Here is a 21,666-nt window from a genome sequence, read left to right on the forward strand (position 1 = left end):
TTAAAATCATGACTTAAAAACATTATACATCGTTGTTTTTCAAAAAACAATGGTACACCAAGATACAAAAATATAGTTCTTGGTAGAGATTCCTCATACTATGTAAGAAATAATTCCAAATCATTTTCCAAATATACAGAAGAAGATGTTTACAAAATGCTGGAATTTTTAATTGACAACATATTTGTCCAGTGTTTCAACAAACGGTCGGCATACCAATGGGAACAAATTATGCTCCTCTACTTGCTGACCTATTCCTTCACTCTTATGAGGCTGACTTTATAGCTGATCTGATCTGAAAGAAAAAATACCATTTAGCTTGATCCTTCAATCTCAGTTTCCGCTATATAGATGATGTATTATCTTTAAATAATCCTAATTTAGGGGATTTGATACATCGCATCTACCCCAAAGTACTTGAGATAAAGGATACTACAGACACTGAAGTCAGCCTCATATCTTGACCTAAACTTAGAAATCGATGGTAAGGGAAAACTATTGACCGAACTTTTCGACAAACTTAATGACTTTTCATTCAGAATTGTCAACTTTCCTTTCATCTGTGGCAACATCCCTTCAGCACCAACCTATGGCGTTTTCATATCACAACTTTTACATTATGCCAGAGCTTGCCGAAACTATGCAGACTTTTTGTATCACGTTAAACTTCTAACAAGTAGGCTTCTGGAACAGAGTTATGCTGCTTCAAGATTGAAGTCATCACTACAGAAATTTTATGGTTGTCATCATGAACTTGTGAATCGTTACAGTGTATCCATCTGCACTGTGAAAACTAATTTGTTCAACATGTCATAGTTTTCCTTTCATCGTTTGTCTACCCTGGACTAGACATTTATTAGCAACTCGGCGGGTGTTTCTAGAAAAGCTGAGGGCGCTTACCATACCGGTGCACCTGGTCCATGCTCCCAGTTTTTAGTGGAGTGCAGGTTGCTCATTTGCTTTTGCTACTTTGTAAGTATTTATAATACTTTATGTTCTTTGTTGTGTATGTCTGTTTTCCATGTCTGGTCTTTGTCCCTGGATTACATTCTTTTGATTACTGCTAGAACCTTGGTTCCCTTGATTACTCTTTCAAGATATCAAGATTGATTTGTTCATGTATTAAAAATATGAAGAATGTCTTTATCCTTCTTTTCAGTCATCTTTTATCTTGTCTGACTGGACCATATTTATCTTCCTGTTGACAAACAATTCCTTCTATTTTTAACCGTAATATTGGACAATTCTATTTGTTGTCTGTTGGCTGGGGGTAGACAGGCCTCAAGTCAACACATGGCTTTATTGTTGATGATTTCACACATTTACATAAGATATAATAATATCAAAACTACGTAATTGAAGCATTCAGCAATACAGTATTTAAGGGTCATCCTAATCAAACTCCCAAAACACTGATCATCGAACATCAGTTGATGTTGATACAATGATCATTGATCCGAAAATTTTGATAGATACGCAACACTTGACCACTGATCTCTTAAAATACCAATGGCTGTCGGACATCATGTAAATGCTAGTTTCTGGCCCTGTTTTGGCCCAATTTCCTAAATGTATCTAGTCACAACCTCCAATATAATTCACAGGCTTCCTTTTGTAGAATTGCATCTTGTTGTATAATCTTAAAGAGATCCATTCACTTATAGTGAAGTAATTGACATAATAAAAATTCTAGTTTCTGTTCCCTTTCTGACCCAAATTCCTTAACAGTTTTTATTTTATTAATACTCATTTTATTGTCAGGACATGAAATGGCTTTGGATGACAATGATAAAATTAATACTAGCAATTTGTTGTGGTCATATAAAAAAATGCTTCACAGGGTGGGGAGATTGAACCCTGTATATTTGGGGCAAGTAAGGACACACCATTCAAACTTGATACAGCTTTGATTTTTGAATGTGATTCAATATTCGACATAGGATAAAAAATTGACCATTTTTGGCTCCTAATTCCTAGATGGTTTAAGTCACAACCTCATAAATTAATCTTAACCTTCCTTTTGGGGTATGATACTTGGTTGTAGAATTTCAAAGGGATTATTCTGGTTTACTCAAGAGATCATCAAGAAATCAGAAAAATGATTGTTTCTAGCCCGTTAAATCGGCTCAAGTGACAACACCAAATATCAATCTCAATCTATTTTTTCTCACATTGTAGTACATTCACTTGTACTCAAGTTATCTGGACACTTGTTTCTGGCCCTTAATGAATCCTAGATTTCCTCTATGGCACCTTTTGACATAATAGAGATCTAAATGCTTTCACTGGAGCTGTATAGTTGAATTGTATGAAAATTTGTTTTATGCCCCTTTCAGGCCCCTAATTCCACAACAGTTGGGGCAGTTGGGGCAATTCCCCCAAATTAATACAAACCTTCCTTTTGTGGCTTTAGAACCTTCTTAAATTTTTTTGATAAAGATCAAACTACTAAAACGAAAACCAAGTGTCATCAGATAATGACATGGACTATAACAGTGACATACCATTATACAATTACAACTTTTGCGATCATATAAACAAGGATTAAGTTACAGCCATAAAACTTTAAAATATAACTTAACAGTTGATATTCTCTTCTACTTTTTCATGTTTTTTTTTAATAGTTCAAATAATAGATTTAACAAAAATGCAATAATATCAGATAACATTGAAAGTATTCACTTCTTCTTAAAATGATGATAATTTTTATGCAAAGCTTTTATACACTATTGATTTTGACTGAAGAAAAGTATACAATATAGTATCACCTTCCTCCTGACTTTTTCCTAATTGCATCACAAGTCCCTTCACTTTTTCTGGAATTTTTCCTTTAAAACTTTCTATAATAAGCCTCTTTATTTCTTGACACCATTTTCTTTTTTGTTCTAAATTTCTTGCCTGAAAATAAATAGAAATGTTCAAATACAGTGTCTTTAGCAGATTGTGCTATCATAAAATAACTTTCAGAAATTGAAAAAAAGCACAAGTGAAATCACTTCACAGGAAGGGCAATGCATATTTCTGATTATTCTAAAAACTAACTTGTGGGACTTCAAAAACTGTCCACAGCAAATTTACACAACCATTTTAATCTACAAGGTGATAAAGTTAAATGTTGTTTTCTTAATTGTAATAGTAGCATCATATAACACAACATCATTTAATTACCAAAATCATAATTGTCAAATATTTAATGGTTATATTTAAATGAATCTTATAGTCTTACAGCTCCATAAAACTTAAACAACTTTTCCAAGGGTTACTTTGTAGAATGAACCCCATTGTTATTGTAGGGATGCCTTGTAGAATACACCCATTGCTATTCCTAGGATTACTCTATAGATTGAACCCCAATGTTATTCCTAGGATTACTCTATAGATTGAACCCCAATGTTATTCCTAGAATTACTCTATAGATTGAACCCCACTGTTATTCCTAGAATTACTCTATAGATTGAACCCCAATGTTATTCCTAGGATTACTCTATAGATTGAACACAATGTTATTCCTAGGATTACTCTATAGATTGAACCCCAATGTTATTCCTAGGATTACTCTATAGATTGAACACAATGTTATTCCTAGGATTACTCTATAGATTGAACCCCACTGTTATTCCTAGGATTACTGTATAGATTGAACACAATGTTATTCCTAGGATTACTCTATAGATTGAACACAATGCTATTCCTAGGATTACTCTATAGATTGAACCCCAATGCTATTCCTAGGATTACTCTATAGATTGAACCCCAATGCTATTCCTAGAATTACTCTATAGATTGAACCCCACTGTTATTCCTAGGATTACTCTATAGAATGAACACAATGTTATTCCTAGGATTTCTCCATAGATTGAACCCCAATGTTATTCCTAGAATTACTCTATAGATTGAACACAATGCTATTCCTAGGATTACTCTATAGATTGAACACAATGTTATTCCTAGGATTACTCTATAGATTGAACCCCAATGCTATTCCTAGAATTACTCTATAGATTGAACCCCAATGTTATTCCTAGAATTACTCTATAGACTGAACCCCAATGTTATTCCTAGGATTACTCTATAGACTGAACCCCACTGTTATTCCTAGAATTACTCTATAGACTGAACCCCACTGTTATTCCTAGAATTACTCTATAGATTGAACCCCAATGTTATTCCTAGGATTACTCTATAGACTGAACCCCAATGCTATTCCTAGGATTACTCTATAGATTGAACACAATGTTATTCCTAGGATTACTCTATAGATTGAACCCCACTGTTATTCCTAGGAATACTCTATAGATTGGATTACTCTATAGATTGAACCCCAATGTTATTCCTAGGATTACTCTATAGATTGAACCCCAATGTTATTCCTAGGATTACTCTATAGATTGAACACAATGCTATATATAATATAACTGAATAGTACTGAAGAGGGGATGAGGGGATGAACATATTAAAAAAAAGGTTACCTCAGTCTTCTCCTTAATATCTTATGTAAAATATGTTATCCAAGGTCCCCACATTCAATAGATTACATAGACAGGTTATCTCAGGTCCCATCTGCAAAACCTGATTGGGGAACTATTTCATACACACACTTTTTTTTTATGTGCAATAGGGCAAGGTTACATGAGTGCACTTTTGAATGGACCTTATCTGCCTCCAATCTAGAAAGTAAAAACTCACAAGAAACCTAGAGATGATCTGTGGCTTGGGGAAAATACAGAATTTGTGTCCTGCCAAATAGAACTGAAAAGCTTCTAAAGATGTTATACACATCAAAGAGGATTAAGTTTAAGTGCAATAAATAATGATAAAGAAACACTGGTGTTTATAAAATATATACTGACCTGTAAAGTGTGTTGACCTCTTGGGTTGTCAAATGGAATGACTTGAAAACTCAGGGGCTCCTTAGGGACACTTTCCACTAACATCAAATTGGAACACTTAAACAAACAAAATTAGGTAAATAGTTGTTATTCAGATGAAATGTGTTCAAACAGTTTTTTTCACTTCAATCAGTTTCATGATTCTGTAAAACAAGTAGTTCATGTATGACAGTGGAAAGTTGTGAATACATGTTTTAATTCATCACTATGAAATGTACATTAAATCTCAAAACATTGAATAAATGTGTATCAATAGATGGCTTCTTCAATTGATTCTGAACTAATAAAAAATTGATGAAATAAAAAGACAAATGGATTAGACAAAGAACAAATATTATATTGCAAGATGGTGTGCTTATCAGTTGCTTTTGAAGTAGCTTGCAGAGAAGGTGAGAGCTCCTTTGGGGTGGTTGTGGCTTGTTGTGTTTTGCCCTATTAGTAGGGGTGTTCGTATTCTGTATCAATCTAAGGAGTTGTGTTTGAATTAGTCCAGTCGTTGCCATTTTTTTTTGCTCATTGTGGTTCTTTTTAAATTTTTCCTAAGGAATGGGTCGATTTTCTTCTTTTGTGAATGGTTTTGTTTTGTTTGGGCCTACTGGGGATTGCTCTGTGGTGTGGGTTTTGTCCGTCATTGGGGACCGTGTGGTGGCCTGAGGGAGTTTGGTTGTTCGTTGCTTGGAACTTTTGGTGGATGACTGTCTCACTGGCTATTATACTACTTCTCTTACTTTTACATTACTATCATTTTAGTCAATTTTCAACATTACCCTGAAATTTAGTTCATAGATCACAATTAATTGTTGCACTGTAAATTATTTACCAGTATCATGACACGACAACTAAGCATGCCATCTTCCTTCCTTTTACCAATCAGAACACCTTTTTCAAACAGAAAAACCTGCCTGGAAGTTTTAGCACCATAAATGCGAAAAGATCCCTGAAACAGTTATAAAATAAAAGATATCTACAATACCTCACTTGGTACTTTATCAATCATACAGCAGGGTATAACCAGTAAAAATCATGTATGTGCATGAATACTTTACAGTATAACCTGAATGCCTCTTAATCATGTATGTACATGAATACTTTCTACAGTTTCCAAATAATCCTAAACACAAATTTTATTAAAATCAAAAGAGATGCAAAAAGGCATTACTAAATCAGAATGGGTACCTCACCAAAATTAATGGCAAGCTCAATGTAAGGCTAACAGCAACCTCAAGGTCATTTCAGATCAAAATTATCAAGTGCACAAAGACATTACTTAATGATCATTTCCTGAAAGTTTCAGTGAGATAAAATCAGTGATACAATATCAGCAGTACTTACAATAATATCAGAGTTGAAGCATAGTCCATGTACCCCTAATAAGGATATGATTTAGATTACCTAAAATTACCTAGAAGGATAACTAGACATTGCCCCTAACAGGACTAATACCCCCAGCCTGTTGAAACCTATACATTTGGGGACCAATATGGAAACATGATTCATATTGGACACAATTTTGATGGTGGCTAGACTACACACTTTTGACACAGAATTTACTGCCATTTCTAAAACACCCAACTCCAAACAGCAATCAGTACTATTTTCTGTTGACAATATAATATCAGAATATGACTAATTGCTGACAATCAGACCAAGTTCAGCTATAAAATACCTAAATTCCTGACAATATGCACATCCCAATATGGTAATCTAACACCCCATTAAGTTTCATAGCAATTCTGCAAGTCGTTGAGGAGTTGTGGACAAAGCATTAGACCAAGTTATGCTGAAAAACGCCTTAGTTTCAACAGCTATCATTTCTGCAATTTTTGCTTAAACGTAATTTCCTGACAATATGCACATCTCCATATGGCAATCTAAAACCTTTCAAGTTTCATAACAATCCTGCAAGTTGCTGAGGAGAATTTGTGGACAACACATTAGAACAAGTTTTGCTGAAAATGTCTGTTCAACTGCCTCCATTTCTACAATTTTTGTCTAAACATAAATTCCTGACAGTATGCACATATCCATGTGGTTATATTACATCCCACAAAGATTCATAACAATGTCCTAAGGTGTAAGGATGTGATTTAAATTACCCCAATGACTAGTTAACTAAGTATGTGATTTACATTACCTCAAGGACTAGTCAAATGAGGCCGTGATTTAGATTACCTCAAGGACAAGTTCTCCAAGTCGTGTTAGATCCTCTCCATCATAGTCTTCTAATTGACTCTGTATCTCCTGAACTCTTACTGCATGCTCATGTTTCCGTTTCATCTCATTGATGTGGTGAGCCATACTGGTCATGTGATCAAATGCTTTGATTAGTACCTCATGTCCAGCTTCAGTTTTATCATAGTTTTTCAAAATGTTCTGCAAATTTTGTCAATAGCAATACAATGTATATTGATAGATTATCATACAGTTATAACAAAAGAAATGGCTGTTATATATTAACATCCCAGTGGAGTTGTTATCTCTTTGACAAATTCACCATATCTATTCTCATTATATGATCATTAATGGATGACACCAGTACTACTGTATTTCAGTCAAAATGGTACTATATAACCATAAGATTACTAGTAACTAAAATTAAACAGGAAAAAAGATAACCACAAAAAAAAAGGAATCAGAAGTGAACTATGTTTTGGACTGTATATCGTAAGAAGTATTCATAAATATTTGAACTATTCAATATTAAATATATTTTCCATTTAAATAAATTCCACTAAAATAATTGTCTATTCTAAATAACCAAAGATGTGATAATAACCAATGAAATACTAAACACAATGTTACTACATGTACCACAAATGAATTATCTAAGATCTCATGGTATAATGAATAAGAATAATGAAACATCCAAGGATAAATTTATAATTCCTGAGAACAAGAGGCTCCTAGGAGCCTGAATCATTCACCTGGTTAAATTTCGTTTTTCAATGGCAATAAATTTAATAAGAAGTTTACTAATAAAATTGACCCAAGAAGACTTAGGTAGGACTTATCATAAGGATCAATACAAGGCTCAACAGATAAAAAATAAAAATTTGATTACAGATAGATCTCATCATGCTGAACACTTTTACCCGAGTCAGAATTTGGCTAAACCTAATGGTTTTGGAGATATATAAGCGAAAATCTACAGTCTAACCCCTATGTTCTATTTTTAGTAATGGCGGCCATGTTTTTTGACGGATCAAAAATCTAAACACACCTTTTGTGCAAGACACCCTAAGGAACATCTGTGCAAAGTTTCCTATAATTCCTCTCAGTAGTTTCAGAGACGATTTTTTAAAAATTGTTAACAGACGACGACGGATGCCAAGTGATGGCAATAGCTCACATGGCCTTTGGTCAGGTGAGCTAAAAATGGGGAGATACATTAAATTACCTGTAGTAGTAAGTGATATTTGAGTATCCTCTGAACAGGTTTCAAGAGATAAGCACCAAGAGGCAGGTTGTGATTCAAACACCCCTGTTGGTGTCGAAATACTCCACTCAGTTTACGATCCTTCATTATCATTGTTAGAACTTCTACAGCACTACATAATACAAGTAATGAGTAAAAATCACAAAAGTACATTCCCATAACTGAATTAATATGGATGTTTTGACAGAAGTTGCAAGCCAATTTCACCCCCTGTGCTGATAATTGGATATTAGTCAGTTGTCAATGGCAATGTCACTTATATCATCAATGTCAACCCATTGTCAATGGTAACATCATCAGTAAAGAAAGTAAATATTGTATGAACAAGAAATACTCTTGCTCACAAAGAGGACTTCAATGTAAAATGCCTATTGGATTACCTCCCTTTTGAGTAATATATTCCTTCATGCACATATAATGTAAAACCTTGCTATAAAATTTCATTAAAACCCTTGAGCAGTCAAGGAGGAGTTGTCCTTACAGTAATTATGTTTATTTTGGAAAATTCACATATGATACTCCACCTTCTTATAAAATTTATCAAAATCCCTTAAGCAACTTAGGAGGAGTTGCACTCACAAGGTTTCACCAAGTAAAACCCATAATTTGAATAATCTCCCTTTGAAGTCTTACAACAGTAATTATATTCCTTCATGCACATCTATATTTGACATCCAACCTTTCTATAACATTTCATCAAAAGCCATTGAGTGGTGTAGGATGAGTTGTGCTTACAAGGACTGTGGATAGAGAGACAGGGTGATTCCTATATCCCGGCAAACTTTGTTAGTGGGGGTATAATTTAATGGGACATTCCAAAGCATTAATATGTTTAAATTCAGTCACATTATATACCACCAGCAAAGTACCTATATCTGTTGTGTGATATTATTGTAAGTAAATGACATAAAATGTCTTCTTGATACATAATGTATTGATACCTTGGATAATTAGTACAATATTCAGCATAAATTTTAAAACCATCATTATTCTTTACAAAACATTGAGCAACTTGGACAGGGTCGTCACCACAAGTCTCTAGTTCCTGCAGGAATTTCCTGTAAATATGTAAATAAAATATTGTTATTGACATTGAGGAAACACTCAGCCTCACATGGTCTTCCCAGAAATTGTTCTATACAAAAGTAATTATGAACATTTGCCTTTCTTGCTCTTGTATTTATTACTCTGCTGTCACTATAAAACTGGTATCAGAATGAGTGTAACTAAAAGATATATTAGCTTTCATCACTGAATATCAATATTTTAAAATTATTAAACCAACATATATGACTTTTATAATGATGCACCAATGACTAAAAAAAGTTTATTATTAATCACATCAAAGAAAATAAAATGCTTTGCATGGTGCCACCACTTAGGTCAAACCCTGAACAGGTGGGGCAAATATGGACACACCATTAAGCTTGATACAGACACTAGACATTTGACAAGGGTTAATAATGTGTCCAGAATAAAAATGAACCATATATGGTCCCTAATTCCTACATGGTTCCACTCATAACCTCCAAAATTAATCCTAACATTTTTTTGGAGGTATGGCACCTTGTGATACAATTTCAAAAGGACCCATTCACTTTTACTGAAGTTATCATCGGAACATCAGAAAATTATTTATTTCTGGACCCAAATTCCTAATCAAATTAGGGGATAACCACTTGATTCTGAGGGGGGTCCTGGCAAATTTTGTGAGGTCAGAATATTTATTTTCAACCACATCAGGGCAAGATTATTCATTTCCATTTCATTGTATAATGTACCTTGACAAAAAAAACATTTATTTTCTAGGAGGTGTAGGTCAGAATATTTAATTCCAAAAACTGCCAGCCTCCTCCCCCACCTCAGAATCAATTGGTCATCCTCTTATTAGCCATAATCTTAAAAAATCAAACCCAGCCTTTCTTTAGTGGTATAGCACCTTGTAGTACCATTTTAAAGAACTCAATCCACTTGTACTCAACTTTAGTTTTCAGAAATAATGAAACTGCTTGTTTCTGACCCTTTATGGCCCTTAATTCCTAATTAGTTTGTCACAACCCCCAAATTAATCCCAACCTTCCTTTGGTGGTATGGTACCTTGTGGTATAATTTCAAGGGGATTCAACCACTTTTAGTCAAGTTATTGTACAGATATCAGGAAAAAGCTTGTTTCTGGCCATACTTTTGGCCTTTTGCCCCTCATTTCTAAATGGTACTCTTTACTTACCCCCTCCCCCCCAAAAAAAAAATGTTTAGTTTTTTTTTTAATCATAACAATTTAACCAGTAATACCTTTGTGATATAAACTACTGTGGAACAATTTAATTAAGATCCATATGATTTTACTGAAGTTATAAAATTAAAAGTTAGTTTTATTTACAAGTCAAGAACCCTTACTGAAGGAAAAATTTAATACAATGATTATGATGTTTAAAAAAATGTCCAAACAGCATACAAACATGAATGTTCAAGGCAAGTGGGAATACAGAAGCGGAAAATATCTGTGTTCAAGGATTGTTCCCCTTTGTATATTCTGTGTGCTATTCCTCTATCATCATCACTGCTTAATGATACAAGAGACTAAGCCACAAAATAAATACTAGTTTGGAACATTTTTGAAAAATTAATAAAAACAAACCAATAACCAACATATTTTTCTAAAACATCTCCGAAGAATAAAGTGTGCTACACAAAAAAAGCAGGTTTGTAGCATGCTTGATTACCTTATTGATAACATATTTGTCACATTTTGATGAACTATTTTTTGTCAACAAGTTGGCATTCCAATGGGCGCTATAGTGCTCCTCTCCTAAGATACTTGTTTTTGTATTCATACGAGACTGAATTTCTTCAGAATCTCATAAAGAATAAAGATATAAAAAGATGCTAAAACCTTTAATTTCACATACCAAAAGATGACTTTGATAGGACTTATCATAAGGGTCATTTCATCAATTGAAAGTTTCATTCTACTTATTATAGTTTTCAAGACATTGGCTGAAAACTGTCAAAAAAATTTGATCCCTCCAAGACTTTTGTGGGCCTTATAATAAGGATCATTTTAGCTACTGGAAGAATTTGGCTATATTATGGAGATATATGCAAAAAACTACTGTCTGACCCCTATGTTCTATTTTTAGTAATGGCGGCCAGGTTTTTGATGTATAACAAATCCCCATATCAGTTCTATGTACGATACCCCTGAAAACATTCATACCAAGTTTAGTTCCAATTGGTCAAGAAGTGTCAGAGGAGAAGATTTTTGAAAGAAATAACATTAATAAAAGAACAGTGTTCCAATGTCCCACGCGAAAAAAAAAAGTGCAGAAAACTTTAAATTCATTGAAATTTTCTAAGTCCAAGGGACATAACTTCCGTAAAAATCTTTCAACTAACTAAAGTTGAACTTTATCTGCAACTCTTCATGATAAAGCCACATACCAAAAGATAACATCAATTGTTAGAAGCATTACCAAAAAAGTGCGGAAAACTGTAAATTCACTGAAATTTTCTAAGCCCAAGGGCCATAATTTCTGTACAAATTATTCAACAGTAACCAAATTCAAACTTAATCTGCAACTCTTCATGATAAGGCCACATACCAAAAACAAACTTATTTGGTATAAGCATAACAAAAAAAATGTGGAAAACACTGACAGATGCCCGGCATTTCCATGTCCCCTCCTGACGCATCATGGGGGACAAAAACAGCAAAAAAACATTGAAAATGGCAATAACTCCAACATGGCTTCACATATCACAACAAAAATTTCACCACAGACAGATCTCATCAAACTTAACACTTTCACCCTGTTAAAATTTGGCTAAACCTAACAATATTGGAGATATAAGTGAAAAACTACTGTCTGACCCTTTGTTTTATTTTTAATAATAGCAGCCATTTTTTTCGAGGGATCAACAATCCCACATCAGTTCTATGCAAGGTACCCCAAGGAACATTCATATCAAGTTTTGATTCAATTGGTAAAATAGTGTCAGAGGAGAAGATTTTTGAAAGAAATAACATTAAAAATAGCAAAAAAACATTGATAAAGGGCAATAACTTTAACATGGCTGAACAGATTAAAATGAAAATTTGACTGCAGATAGATCTCATCATGCTGAAAACTTTTAACTTAGTCAGAATTTGGCTAAACCTAACAGTTTTGGAGATATATGCGAAAAACTACTGTCTCACCCCTATGTTCTATTTTTAAAAATGGCGGCCATGTTTTTCGATGGATCAAAAATTCCTACAATAGTTTTATGTATGATACAACAAGGAACATTCATACCCAGTTTGGTTTCAATTGGTCAAGTAATTTCAGAGGAAAAGAGTTTTGAAAAATTGTTAACAACGACGACAGACGCCAAGTGATGGCAATAGCTCACATGGCCTTCCCCCAGGTGAGCTAAAAACTACTGTCTGACCCCTATGTTCTATTTTTAGTAACTGCAGCTATGTTTTTTGAAGGATCAAATATCCCCACATCAGTTCTATGCAGGATACCCCAAGGAACATTCATATCAAGTAGAGTCAGAGGAGAAGAGTTCTGAAAAATTGTTAATGATAGACGAAGCAATAGCTCACATGGCCTTCGGCCAGTTGAGCTAATAAAAGAGACTACAGAAATAGCTTGTTCAGCATCTTTTTTGGACCAACATCCCAAATTCGACACCAGTGGTCATCTCAGTACTAAGACTTATAATAACAGAGATGACATCAGTTTTAAAATTATAAATTTTCTTATCTGTGCAGCAATATACCTTCATCACCTGAATATGGTGTTTATATTTCATAATTGATTTGTTATGCTAAAGCAAGTACTGACTATTCTGATTTCCTTGAGCACCATGAATATCTGCGTAACAGGACATCATTTCACAAAGCTGGCCCCATTTGTTTGCTAAGGATTTACATACATGTAAGTCTTACGAGTGCTTGGTGAAACAATGCCCTGAGGGGTATAAGGAAATGTGTCTCAAAATTCTTTTTCAGATATTGGTGCTTGGATGAAAAATACTCAGTTTCTTTTAAATTGTTCTTTACACTGATATGACCATTGATTTACCAATTATGAAATGCTATTAAATCACCACCGATATATTCACCCTACAATAGAAGAGGGAAGTTTGGCATGCTGTAAAATCTAGATTTAACCATCTATTCGATTGAAATGCCTGTACCAAGTCAGGACTATTGCAGTGCCAGCTACTTTGGTGATGTAATATCTAATTTGTCAGATTTATTTTGATTATTGTCTTTAAATTCCTCAAATTATACTTAGTCTTGATTATGGATTGGATTAGAGTTCTGTAATTTTGTAAAACAGCAACATACCACAATGTACATGACACAAGGACAACAGCGCTATACCACAATATACCATGACACTGAGGACAACAGCAACATACCACTATGTACATGACACAAGGCCAACAGCGCTATACCACAATATACCATGACACTGAGGACAACAGCAACATACCACTATGTACATGACACAAGGCCAACAGCGCTATACCACAATATACCATGACACTGAGGACAACAGCAACATACCACTATGTACATGACACGAGGCCAACAGCGCTATACCACAATATACCATGACAATGAGGACAATAGCACCATACCACAAAATGCCATAACACTGAGGACAACAGCATCATACCACAATATGATTAAAGTAATATAAAAATGATTGAAAACAAAAAGATAACTTGGCATATAATATGGCATAGTGTCAGTCAACACTATATGTTAATAAATATGTAATTTCATATTGAACCTGTTATAGGTTTGACGTCTGTCATATTGGTCCTGAGACATAGCCGAGGGCCAATACGGCTGTTTAGGCCAATATAATTGACCGAAATCTATAACAGGGCCAATATGAAATTACATATTTATTGACAATTGTATTAACCAACTCAACTAGATGATTTGCAGAACAGTTGTTTTCGTGTTTGACCAAGAACATGTAGGTTTATTTGCATTAATCAGTCTTAAATATCCTTTTTGTATAAAATGGAAAATTTTTTTGTGTTTCTCCAGCTTTTAGTTCTGGTGATCAACGTTCATGAAATCCAATTTTAACTCAAAATGGCGGTGTCAAACGACCAGAAGTTATGATGCCGTATTAGCCTTGTATAGATGCCCGGGTTTGAATTCATATCAATTGGTCAGTTTTTGACATATTTTAATGTATTTTGGGTAGTTGGTTAATAATTTGTTTTATGATTGTTATTTATAGTAAATCCTTTCATGTATTTGCTGCTTTTGTGATTTATCATGCATATTTACCTTCCAAAATCATATATATCCTCAATATTCCCAAACAATGAGTTAATACTCTCTTCTGAAATGTTTAAATCTGACTTCCTTATGAAGTTCAGATAGCCCTGCAATAAACATGAACAGTTAATTATTACCAGTAAAATACAACTAACAATTCCAATTATTAGACAAAATGATACACCCATATTCCACATATTTTCAAAACACTCTAAGTAGGACTACCCTAGAAACATCTTGGTGTTTGTAAATGAGGATTTGTCCACTGACAGTTATGCAACACTCTAAATTAGCAACTTTTCTCTGAGCTGCTAAGTAGACTTTCTATCAATCCTTCATAAACATATGCATATGCATGAAGAAAAGCACATATAGATGAAAATATATTTAGAGACTTTCAACCCCTCCTAATTCCTTACCTGTTCAGTCATATGCCCCAAAATCAAATCCAGGTATCTTTTAATGTATGGCACTTTATGGATCAAAGAAAACCATTACACAAGTTATTGTCTATCAGGAAAATGCTGATTCAAAACCCAGCCATCATTTAGTGATATGGCACTATGTGGTACAATAGGGATCCAAATTCAATTTTATGCAAGTTATTGTATAGAAATCAGGAAAATTGTGTTTAAGGCCCCTTTTTGGCATTTAATTACTATAACAACAATGACAGTACCATACCATTAAACATGCACTAGTGCAATTTGTTTGTGGTGTATATAAATCTAAATAGAAGTTCAATTCAGCATATAAAAAAAAACAATCAAAATTTTCATTCTTATTAATATCAAACAAAGGTTAATTTGGGAACCTTTGAACTCTGATTTGAAACAAACTAGAATAAAAAATCTAAATTAAAGGTTAGATTTAACCATCTTTTAAATTCAATTCATACTGAAGTCAAAGAATTTCATTTGGACTCCAATTGGAACCAACTTGAAAAGTGATTCAAATTTTATGAAGACAATATCACAACCTCACATGGACCAAAAAACAAACAGTACAAACCCATTACTGTTACTGTGCAAGACCCCCCCCCACCCCCCTTCCCAAAACAAAATACAAAAACCAAATAGTGTAAGATTTAACCATAATGACAATATTATACAGTAGATAAATCCAGTCCCTTTAGCAACTTGACAAATATATGATTCATGCTAAAAATATATTAATATTAAATATACTGGTTACATAACTAGATTTACATAAAACAAGGTTAACCTATGGAGCATCCAGTAACCAGTAAATAAAACTCTCAAATTCATGTCTCACCTGACAAAATACATCAATTAACCTAGTTCACAAGTACTGAACAAACTTACAAATTTGTTTGCTGGAATAGATTCATCAAGAATGTTATTTCTGGGTAGCTTTATTGGTAAAGGAAGAAAAGTCACAAGAAAAAAAGGCACAATTATCACCAGCAAAATATCACTTTGAAAAAATTGTTTGATAAAATACATAAGCATGCAATATGAATCCTAGGTATGGTGTCATGTAAACTGATGTCATATGGTCTCATACATGATGTCCTTATAGTGTGAAATTACCATTAATTAATTAAAAAACAAACCCATTTCACTATACGCATTACACCTGTGGTTTGTCTCTTGTTTCTGTAGCCCCCCCCAACTCCCCCCCCCCCTTCATGCCATGATGCCATCAACATTATATATATTAATAGCTGTAATCAGTCTATTACAGATTCCATGTCATTTGAAATAAAAATTACATGAAAATTAACTGTTTTATTTTCAGACTTTACATGAAGTAAAGTTTACAAGTATTTTTATTTTTAGTTACCGGTATGAAAATATAAACTTTAAAGACCTCATTATACATTATACAATTATTGAATTTCAGTACTAAGCAATTAATTATATCTCAGCAGACGTTTTTTACAAAATTTATTTGAGTAGTTTTACTATTCTGATGAGTTGCGTATGTAATTATATTTTGCAGAATTTGTACACCATTCAGGATTGGCTAGGTTTTTAATACTTCATTTGGAATTCTCAGCATTCATTGTTATTCAAGGTAAAGTCCACAGAGATTTCAAATTTCAGTCAGACAACAGAAACATCACGGACAGTGCCCAGTTAGTAGGTCCAATCGCCTGTCTGTTGTCTGCTAAAGGAAAAAGACAACTGTGTATGTGTGTGTATTCTAGAATAGGTATATAGAGTTACTAATTTCCTGAGATCTAGTATGTTGTCTCTTTCAATCTTTGGTATAAATTTGTCCATTGTCTCTTTAGTATAATATAACACTCACTGACTGTATATTTGAGGAAATAAACTTACTATTCCCCTCATACAAAGTCATTAACTATAAACTAAATATACAATGATTAAATACACATTTTTAGCATAACGAGTTGAAGTTTTCAGTAAAAACTGTATAAACTGCGACTGTATTTCCTGTGCCCTGGCTTTTTCCTATTGACTTTTTATACACCATCTACATTACTTCCAAGGTAGTAAAATTTTTTTTTTACCAATAACATAGAACTCTGTCTAGTACCCCTGTCACACTATGCTATAGAACTCAGCCTAGTACCCCTGTCACACTATGCTATAGAATGCAGTGCCAGTTTCACTGATGTCCCATTTTTCCTTACTTCAGCAGATATACAAAAGGAGTATGTACTTTGTATTATTGTGTTTTTGGTGGCAGAATAATACTTTCTGAGTTCTTTAACTGTAAACTGAGACAGGCATCTTACTAAAATACAGTTAAAGATTGAATACATTGGCTATTTTACATGGTAATTTCTGTTTATTGCATGCTCCTGTTTATTGCATAATTTTCTATGACATTAATAGGCTATGCAAACATATAAACCCTCCAACATTATGGGGGACTGCCATTAAAATTAATGAAACATTTAGAATCTTCCACACATAAATGTAACATTTGGGTTTTTTTTTGTTATAATTACTTAATTTTCTGTAAAATAAATACTAAGTCATTGAATTTTTATATCAAAAATTTACTTTTTCATAAAAATATCAAGCATTTAAAAGTGAATGGACAGAAATTTGGATAGATTCAAAAGTGCCATTATTTTTTTTATGGCAAGAAAAAGCTGAAGTTTTATTTTATGACTCCAATACGGTTTTTTTAAGGTGCTAAATATACTACTGTTTATCTTAAAACTTTGGCTACTTTATGATTTAAACACTGAGAAGTAATTCTGAGATATTTTGGACCAATTTAAAAAAATTTTCTGTGTTACTGTGAACCTCACATAAATCTCATATAAGCATCTAGCTAAAGAGTATTGTGACCTACCTCTAATATTTCCTGAAGGTTATTGATATAAATTCTCTCTGTTTCTATAATCTCTGTAACTACTCTGTGGGTATAGGAAATATACTTCGGCACCTGAGGCTGTACTGAACATGATGATGACTTCAAATCTGATTGGCTAGTTATATCATCTTGAATAGTCTCTACACTACACTTACTACAGCCATTGATGTCAACAGCCATCTCTTCATCTGTGTTAGCAGCACCATCATCATCAATATATAAAAGATGGTCCAATTTTTCACCAAAGTTATTGTTAGTTGAGTCTGATTTGTCATCTGAATCACATGATGATCTTTGATCACACAAATAAAGTCTTTTGTTTGTAGGACGAGACAATGATGATGTTGATGAAGATGACATTGAACTAATACTTAAAGGCCGTTTTTTCCTATCTTGTTCCATGCTGGATGGCATTGAAGCCATTTTACACAGACTGTCTTCATTCTCAGTGTCTAGTACTTTACATAGACTGTCTTCATTCTCAGTGTCTAATACTGTCTTGTTCTGATTGTCTACCACACTGTTGGCTGCAATACTGTCATAGATAGACAACAATGCTGGAGCTAGGTCTAATGACGATCCTGTAACACAATCAACAAAATCAAACGGATTTTTAGGAGCAAATTTGTGATTTCAATATTGAACTGTTTATAAAACACTGGACTTCAATCAGACAATGCAGTATTGTAATTTATGATCATTTCAATCAGCAAAACAGGAATTCTGTAATCACACTTATCACACTTATCATTTAACATTAAAAATAAATTTATATAAATGATGAACTATTTCAGAATGCACTTTAACACCAGATCAATAACATTATATTAGACAGTTTCAGGTGAACTGTGCTTATTACCAGATTACATTTACAAGCAGACTGACTTGTATATATCATACCTAAACCTAAGTGACCAGATGATGAGGAAGACAAGTATTGTGTTTCTTCAGATGGTAATAAATAATAATTAGACAATGTATTATGTAACATATTGTTTTCAATCAAGTCAGGTTCAAAAAACCAAACTCCAGGTAGATCATGTTTATCAAGATGGATGTCAGCAGCTTTTAAATCATTCTATTTTAAGCACTTCTGTTTAAAACAGTTCTTGAACAGTTTCTTTATCATGATGGTTAAAATTTTGATGCACAATCTCAATGCTTTAATGATCCAATAATGATATAGGATGTATGTATGCATGCCAATATGTGAGATGTTAAATATTGCTTTACTGATCAATTTCAAAAAGGTGAAAGAAATTAAAAACCAGTCCAGAATAGCAGTCCACCATTACAAAAAATAATAAAATGATTTGCAATATTTATTGAGACACTGGGTTTACTATAGCCTACTATAACCTGTACTACTGGTACCAAAGATTTACTGGGGAACATTGTTAACATGATGTCATCCTCTAAGGAACTTACTTGATATCATACTCCAGGGAAACAGACGTTGTTTACTTGATATCATACTCCAGGGAAACAGACATAGTTTACTTGATGTCATACTGTAGGGGAACATACATTGTTAACATGATGTTATATCCTGGGGAAACAGACATTATTTACTTGATGTCATACTCTAGGGGAACAGACATCGTTAACTTGATGTCATACTATAGAGAGAAAGACATTAATTACTTAATGTCACACTCCAGAGGGACAGACACTATTTTCTTGATGTCATACTCTAGGGGAACAGACATTGTTTATATGATGTAATACTCTAGGGGAACAGACATTGTTTATTTGATGTCATACTCTAGGGGAACAGACATTGTTTATATGATGTAATACTCTAGGATATCCATTCTCTATTTGAGGTTATAGCACTAGAAATAGAGTAAATGAAATAAATTCATTATGTCACAGTGATGAGTGTTTTACAAAATGTATTATGTCATCATTTAAATTCTATGTAAATGTGACAACCCAAATTTAGTCATATCTTATGGAATACTCATGGTCTGAAAATGTCAAACATGGGGCAAAGGAAATGAGAGGGTTCATTTCTAACAAATGAGGAAACAGGAGGGGCTCATTTCTAAAAAAATGTAGTCATGGATGGAAAAAAGTTATATGCAGGTGCGGTCAAAGAAATGTTTGTATAAACTTCAGTTTTTAGATGATTTAGAGACCCTGATTTATATCTATCTCATTTTTATTTTATTTATCTCATTTATTTTCTTGATGTCATACTCTAGGGGAACAGACATTGTTTATATGATGTAATACTCTAGGGGAACAGACATTGTTTATTTGATGTCATACTCTAGGGGAACAGACATTGTAATACTCTAGGATATCCATTCTCTATTTGAGGTTATAGCACTAGAAATAGAGTAAATGAAATAAATTCATTATGTCACAGTGATGAGTGTTTTACAAAATGTATTATGTCAAACTTGTTTCTGATAGGTGATAAATCATAAGTATAATATATATTGGCCAACTAGTGATACCACTACCCCTGCACCACAACTTAAGCATACAGCCAAAATATCAACAGAAAGTTGTTGCCCATGACCAAAATCAAATTTCATGATATGGCATACCTATTTAAAGCTTGTGTCAAAATGCTGTGACAAGTATTTGCCATGAAAGGTGTTCAAAAAAAATGTTTGACAGACAGAGAATGGGTAAAACTCACTTCTGCAGAGCATCAATACATTAAACAAAATTTATAAATTAACTGTTAAATTCAGTGATCATTCAATCATGATATATATGTTGGAGAATATAGAATATATTATGGATAAAGAACCTTGAGAGGGTCATATAACTCAAGAGTAAAACATTATTGCTTATAATTAACTTAAACACTCCAAGATAGTATTTAGATAGGTGTTTCCTGTCAGTGATTACTAAAGAGAATGAAGAACAGTATTAGTAGCCTATAAACAGCTAGTGTAAGGTAGAAACATAGTACTAGGAGCCTGTATGCAGCTAATGTAAGGTAGAAACATAGTACAAGGATCCTGTATACAGCTAGTGTAATGCAGAAACATAGTACTAGGAGCCTGTATGCAGCTAATGTAAGGGAAAAACATAGTACTAGGAGCCTGTATATAGCTAGTGTAATGCAGAAACATAGTACTAGGAGCCTGTATACAGCTAGTGTAATGCAGAAACATAGTACTAGGAGCCTGTATACAGCTAGTGTAAGGTAGAAACATAGTACTAGGAGCCTGTATACAGCTAGTGTAATGCAGAAACATAGTACTAGGAGCCTGTATACAGCTAGTGTAAGGTAGAAACATAGTACTAGGAGCCTGTATACGGCTAGTGTAATGCAGAAACATAGTACTAGGAGCCTGTATACGGCTAGTGTAAGGTAGAAACATAGTACTAGGAGCCTGTATACAGCTATTGTAAGGTAGAAACATAGTACTAGGAGCCTGTATACAGCTAATGTAATGCAGAAACATAGTACTAGGAGCCTGTATACAGCTAGTGTAATGCAGAAACATAGTACTAGGAGCCTGTATACAGCTAGTGTAAGGGTAGAAACATAGTACTAGGAGCCTGTATGCAGCTAGTGTAAGGTAGAAACATAGTACAAGGATCCTGTATATAGCTAGTGTAATGCAGAAACATAGTACTAGGAGCCTGTATACAGCTAGTGTAAGGTAAAAACACTGCATCACTTCTTTTCGGTGTGCACTCTTTTATACATAACAGAAATATTCATCGAGACAAATTAAAGACAAAGTGCTCGTTTT

General features: G+C 33.5%; 1 protein-coding gene across 1 annotated transcript in view; it reads right to left on the minus strand.

Moving 5' to 3' along the window:
- The window catches only part of LOC148623315 (uncharacterized), a 76,038-nt gene that overhangs the window by 16,138 nt on the left and 38,234 nt on the right, over positions 1 to 21,666 (minus strand). Inside the window, exons 4-11 of the mRNA XM_088565084.1 lie at positions 17,921 to 18,522; positions 14,633 to 14,730; positions 9,267 to 9,383; positions 8,287 to 8,437; positions 7,062 to 7,262; positions 5,710 to 5,826; positions 4,851 to 4,946; positions 2,769 to 2,898 (exon numbers count right to left, since the gene is read on the minus strand). Of these exons, the coding sequence (XP_088421210.1) occupies positions 2,769 to 2,898; positions 4,851 to 4,946; positions 5,710 to 5,826; positions 7,062 to 7,262; positions 8,287 to 8,437; positions 9,267 to 9,383; positions 14,633 to 14,730; positions 17,921 to 18,522 (1,512 nt within the window). The remainder of the gene's footprint in view (positions 1 to 2,768; positions 2,899 to 4,850; positions 4,947 to 5,709; positions 5,827 to 7,061; positions 7,263 to 8,286; positions 8,438 to 9,266; positions 9,384 to 14,632; positions 14,731 to 17,920; positions 18,523 to 21,666) is intronic.

This window comes from Perna viridis, chromosome 2, assembly GCF_037379345.1.
Source record: "Perna viridis isolate PV_CMFRI_1.1 ecotype Kerala chromosome 2, ASM3737934v1, whole genome shotgun sequence".
Taxonomy (NCBI): Eukaryota; Metazoa; Mollusca; class Bivalvia; order Mytilida; family Mytilidae; genus Perna; species Perna viridis.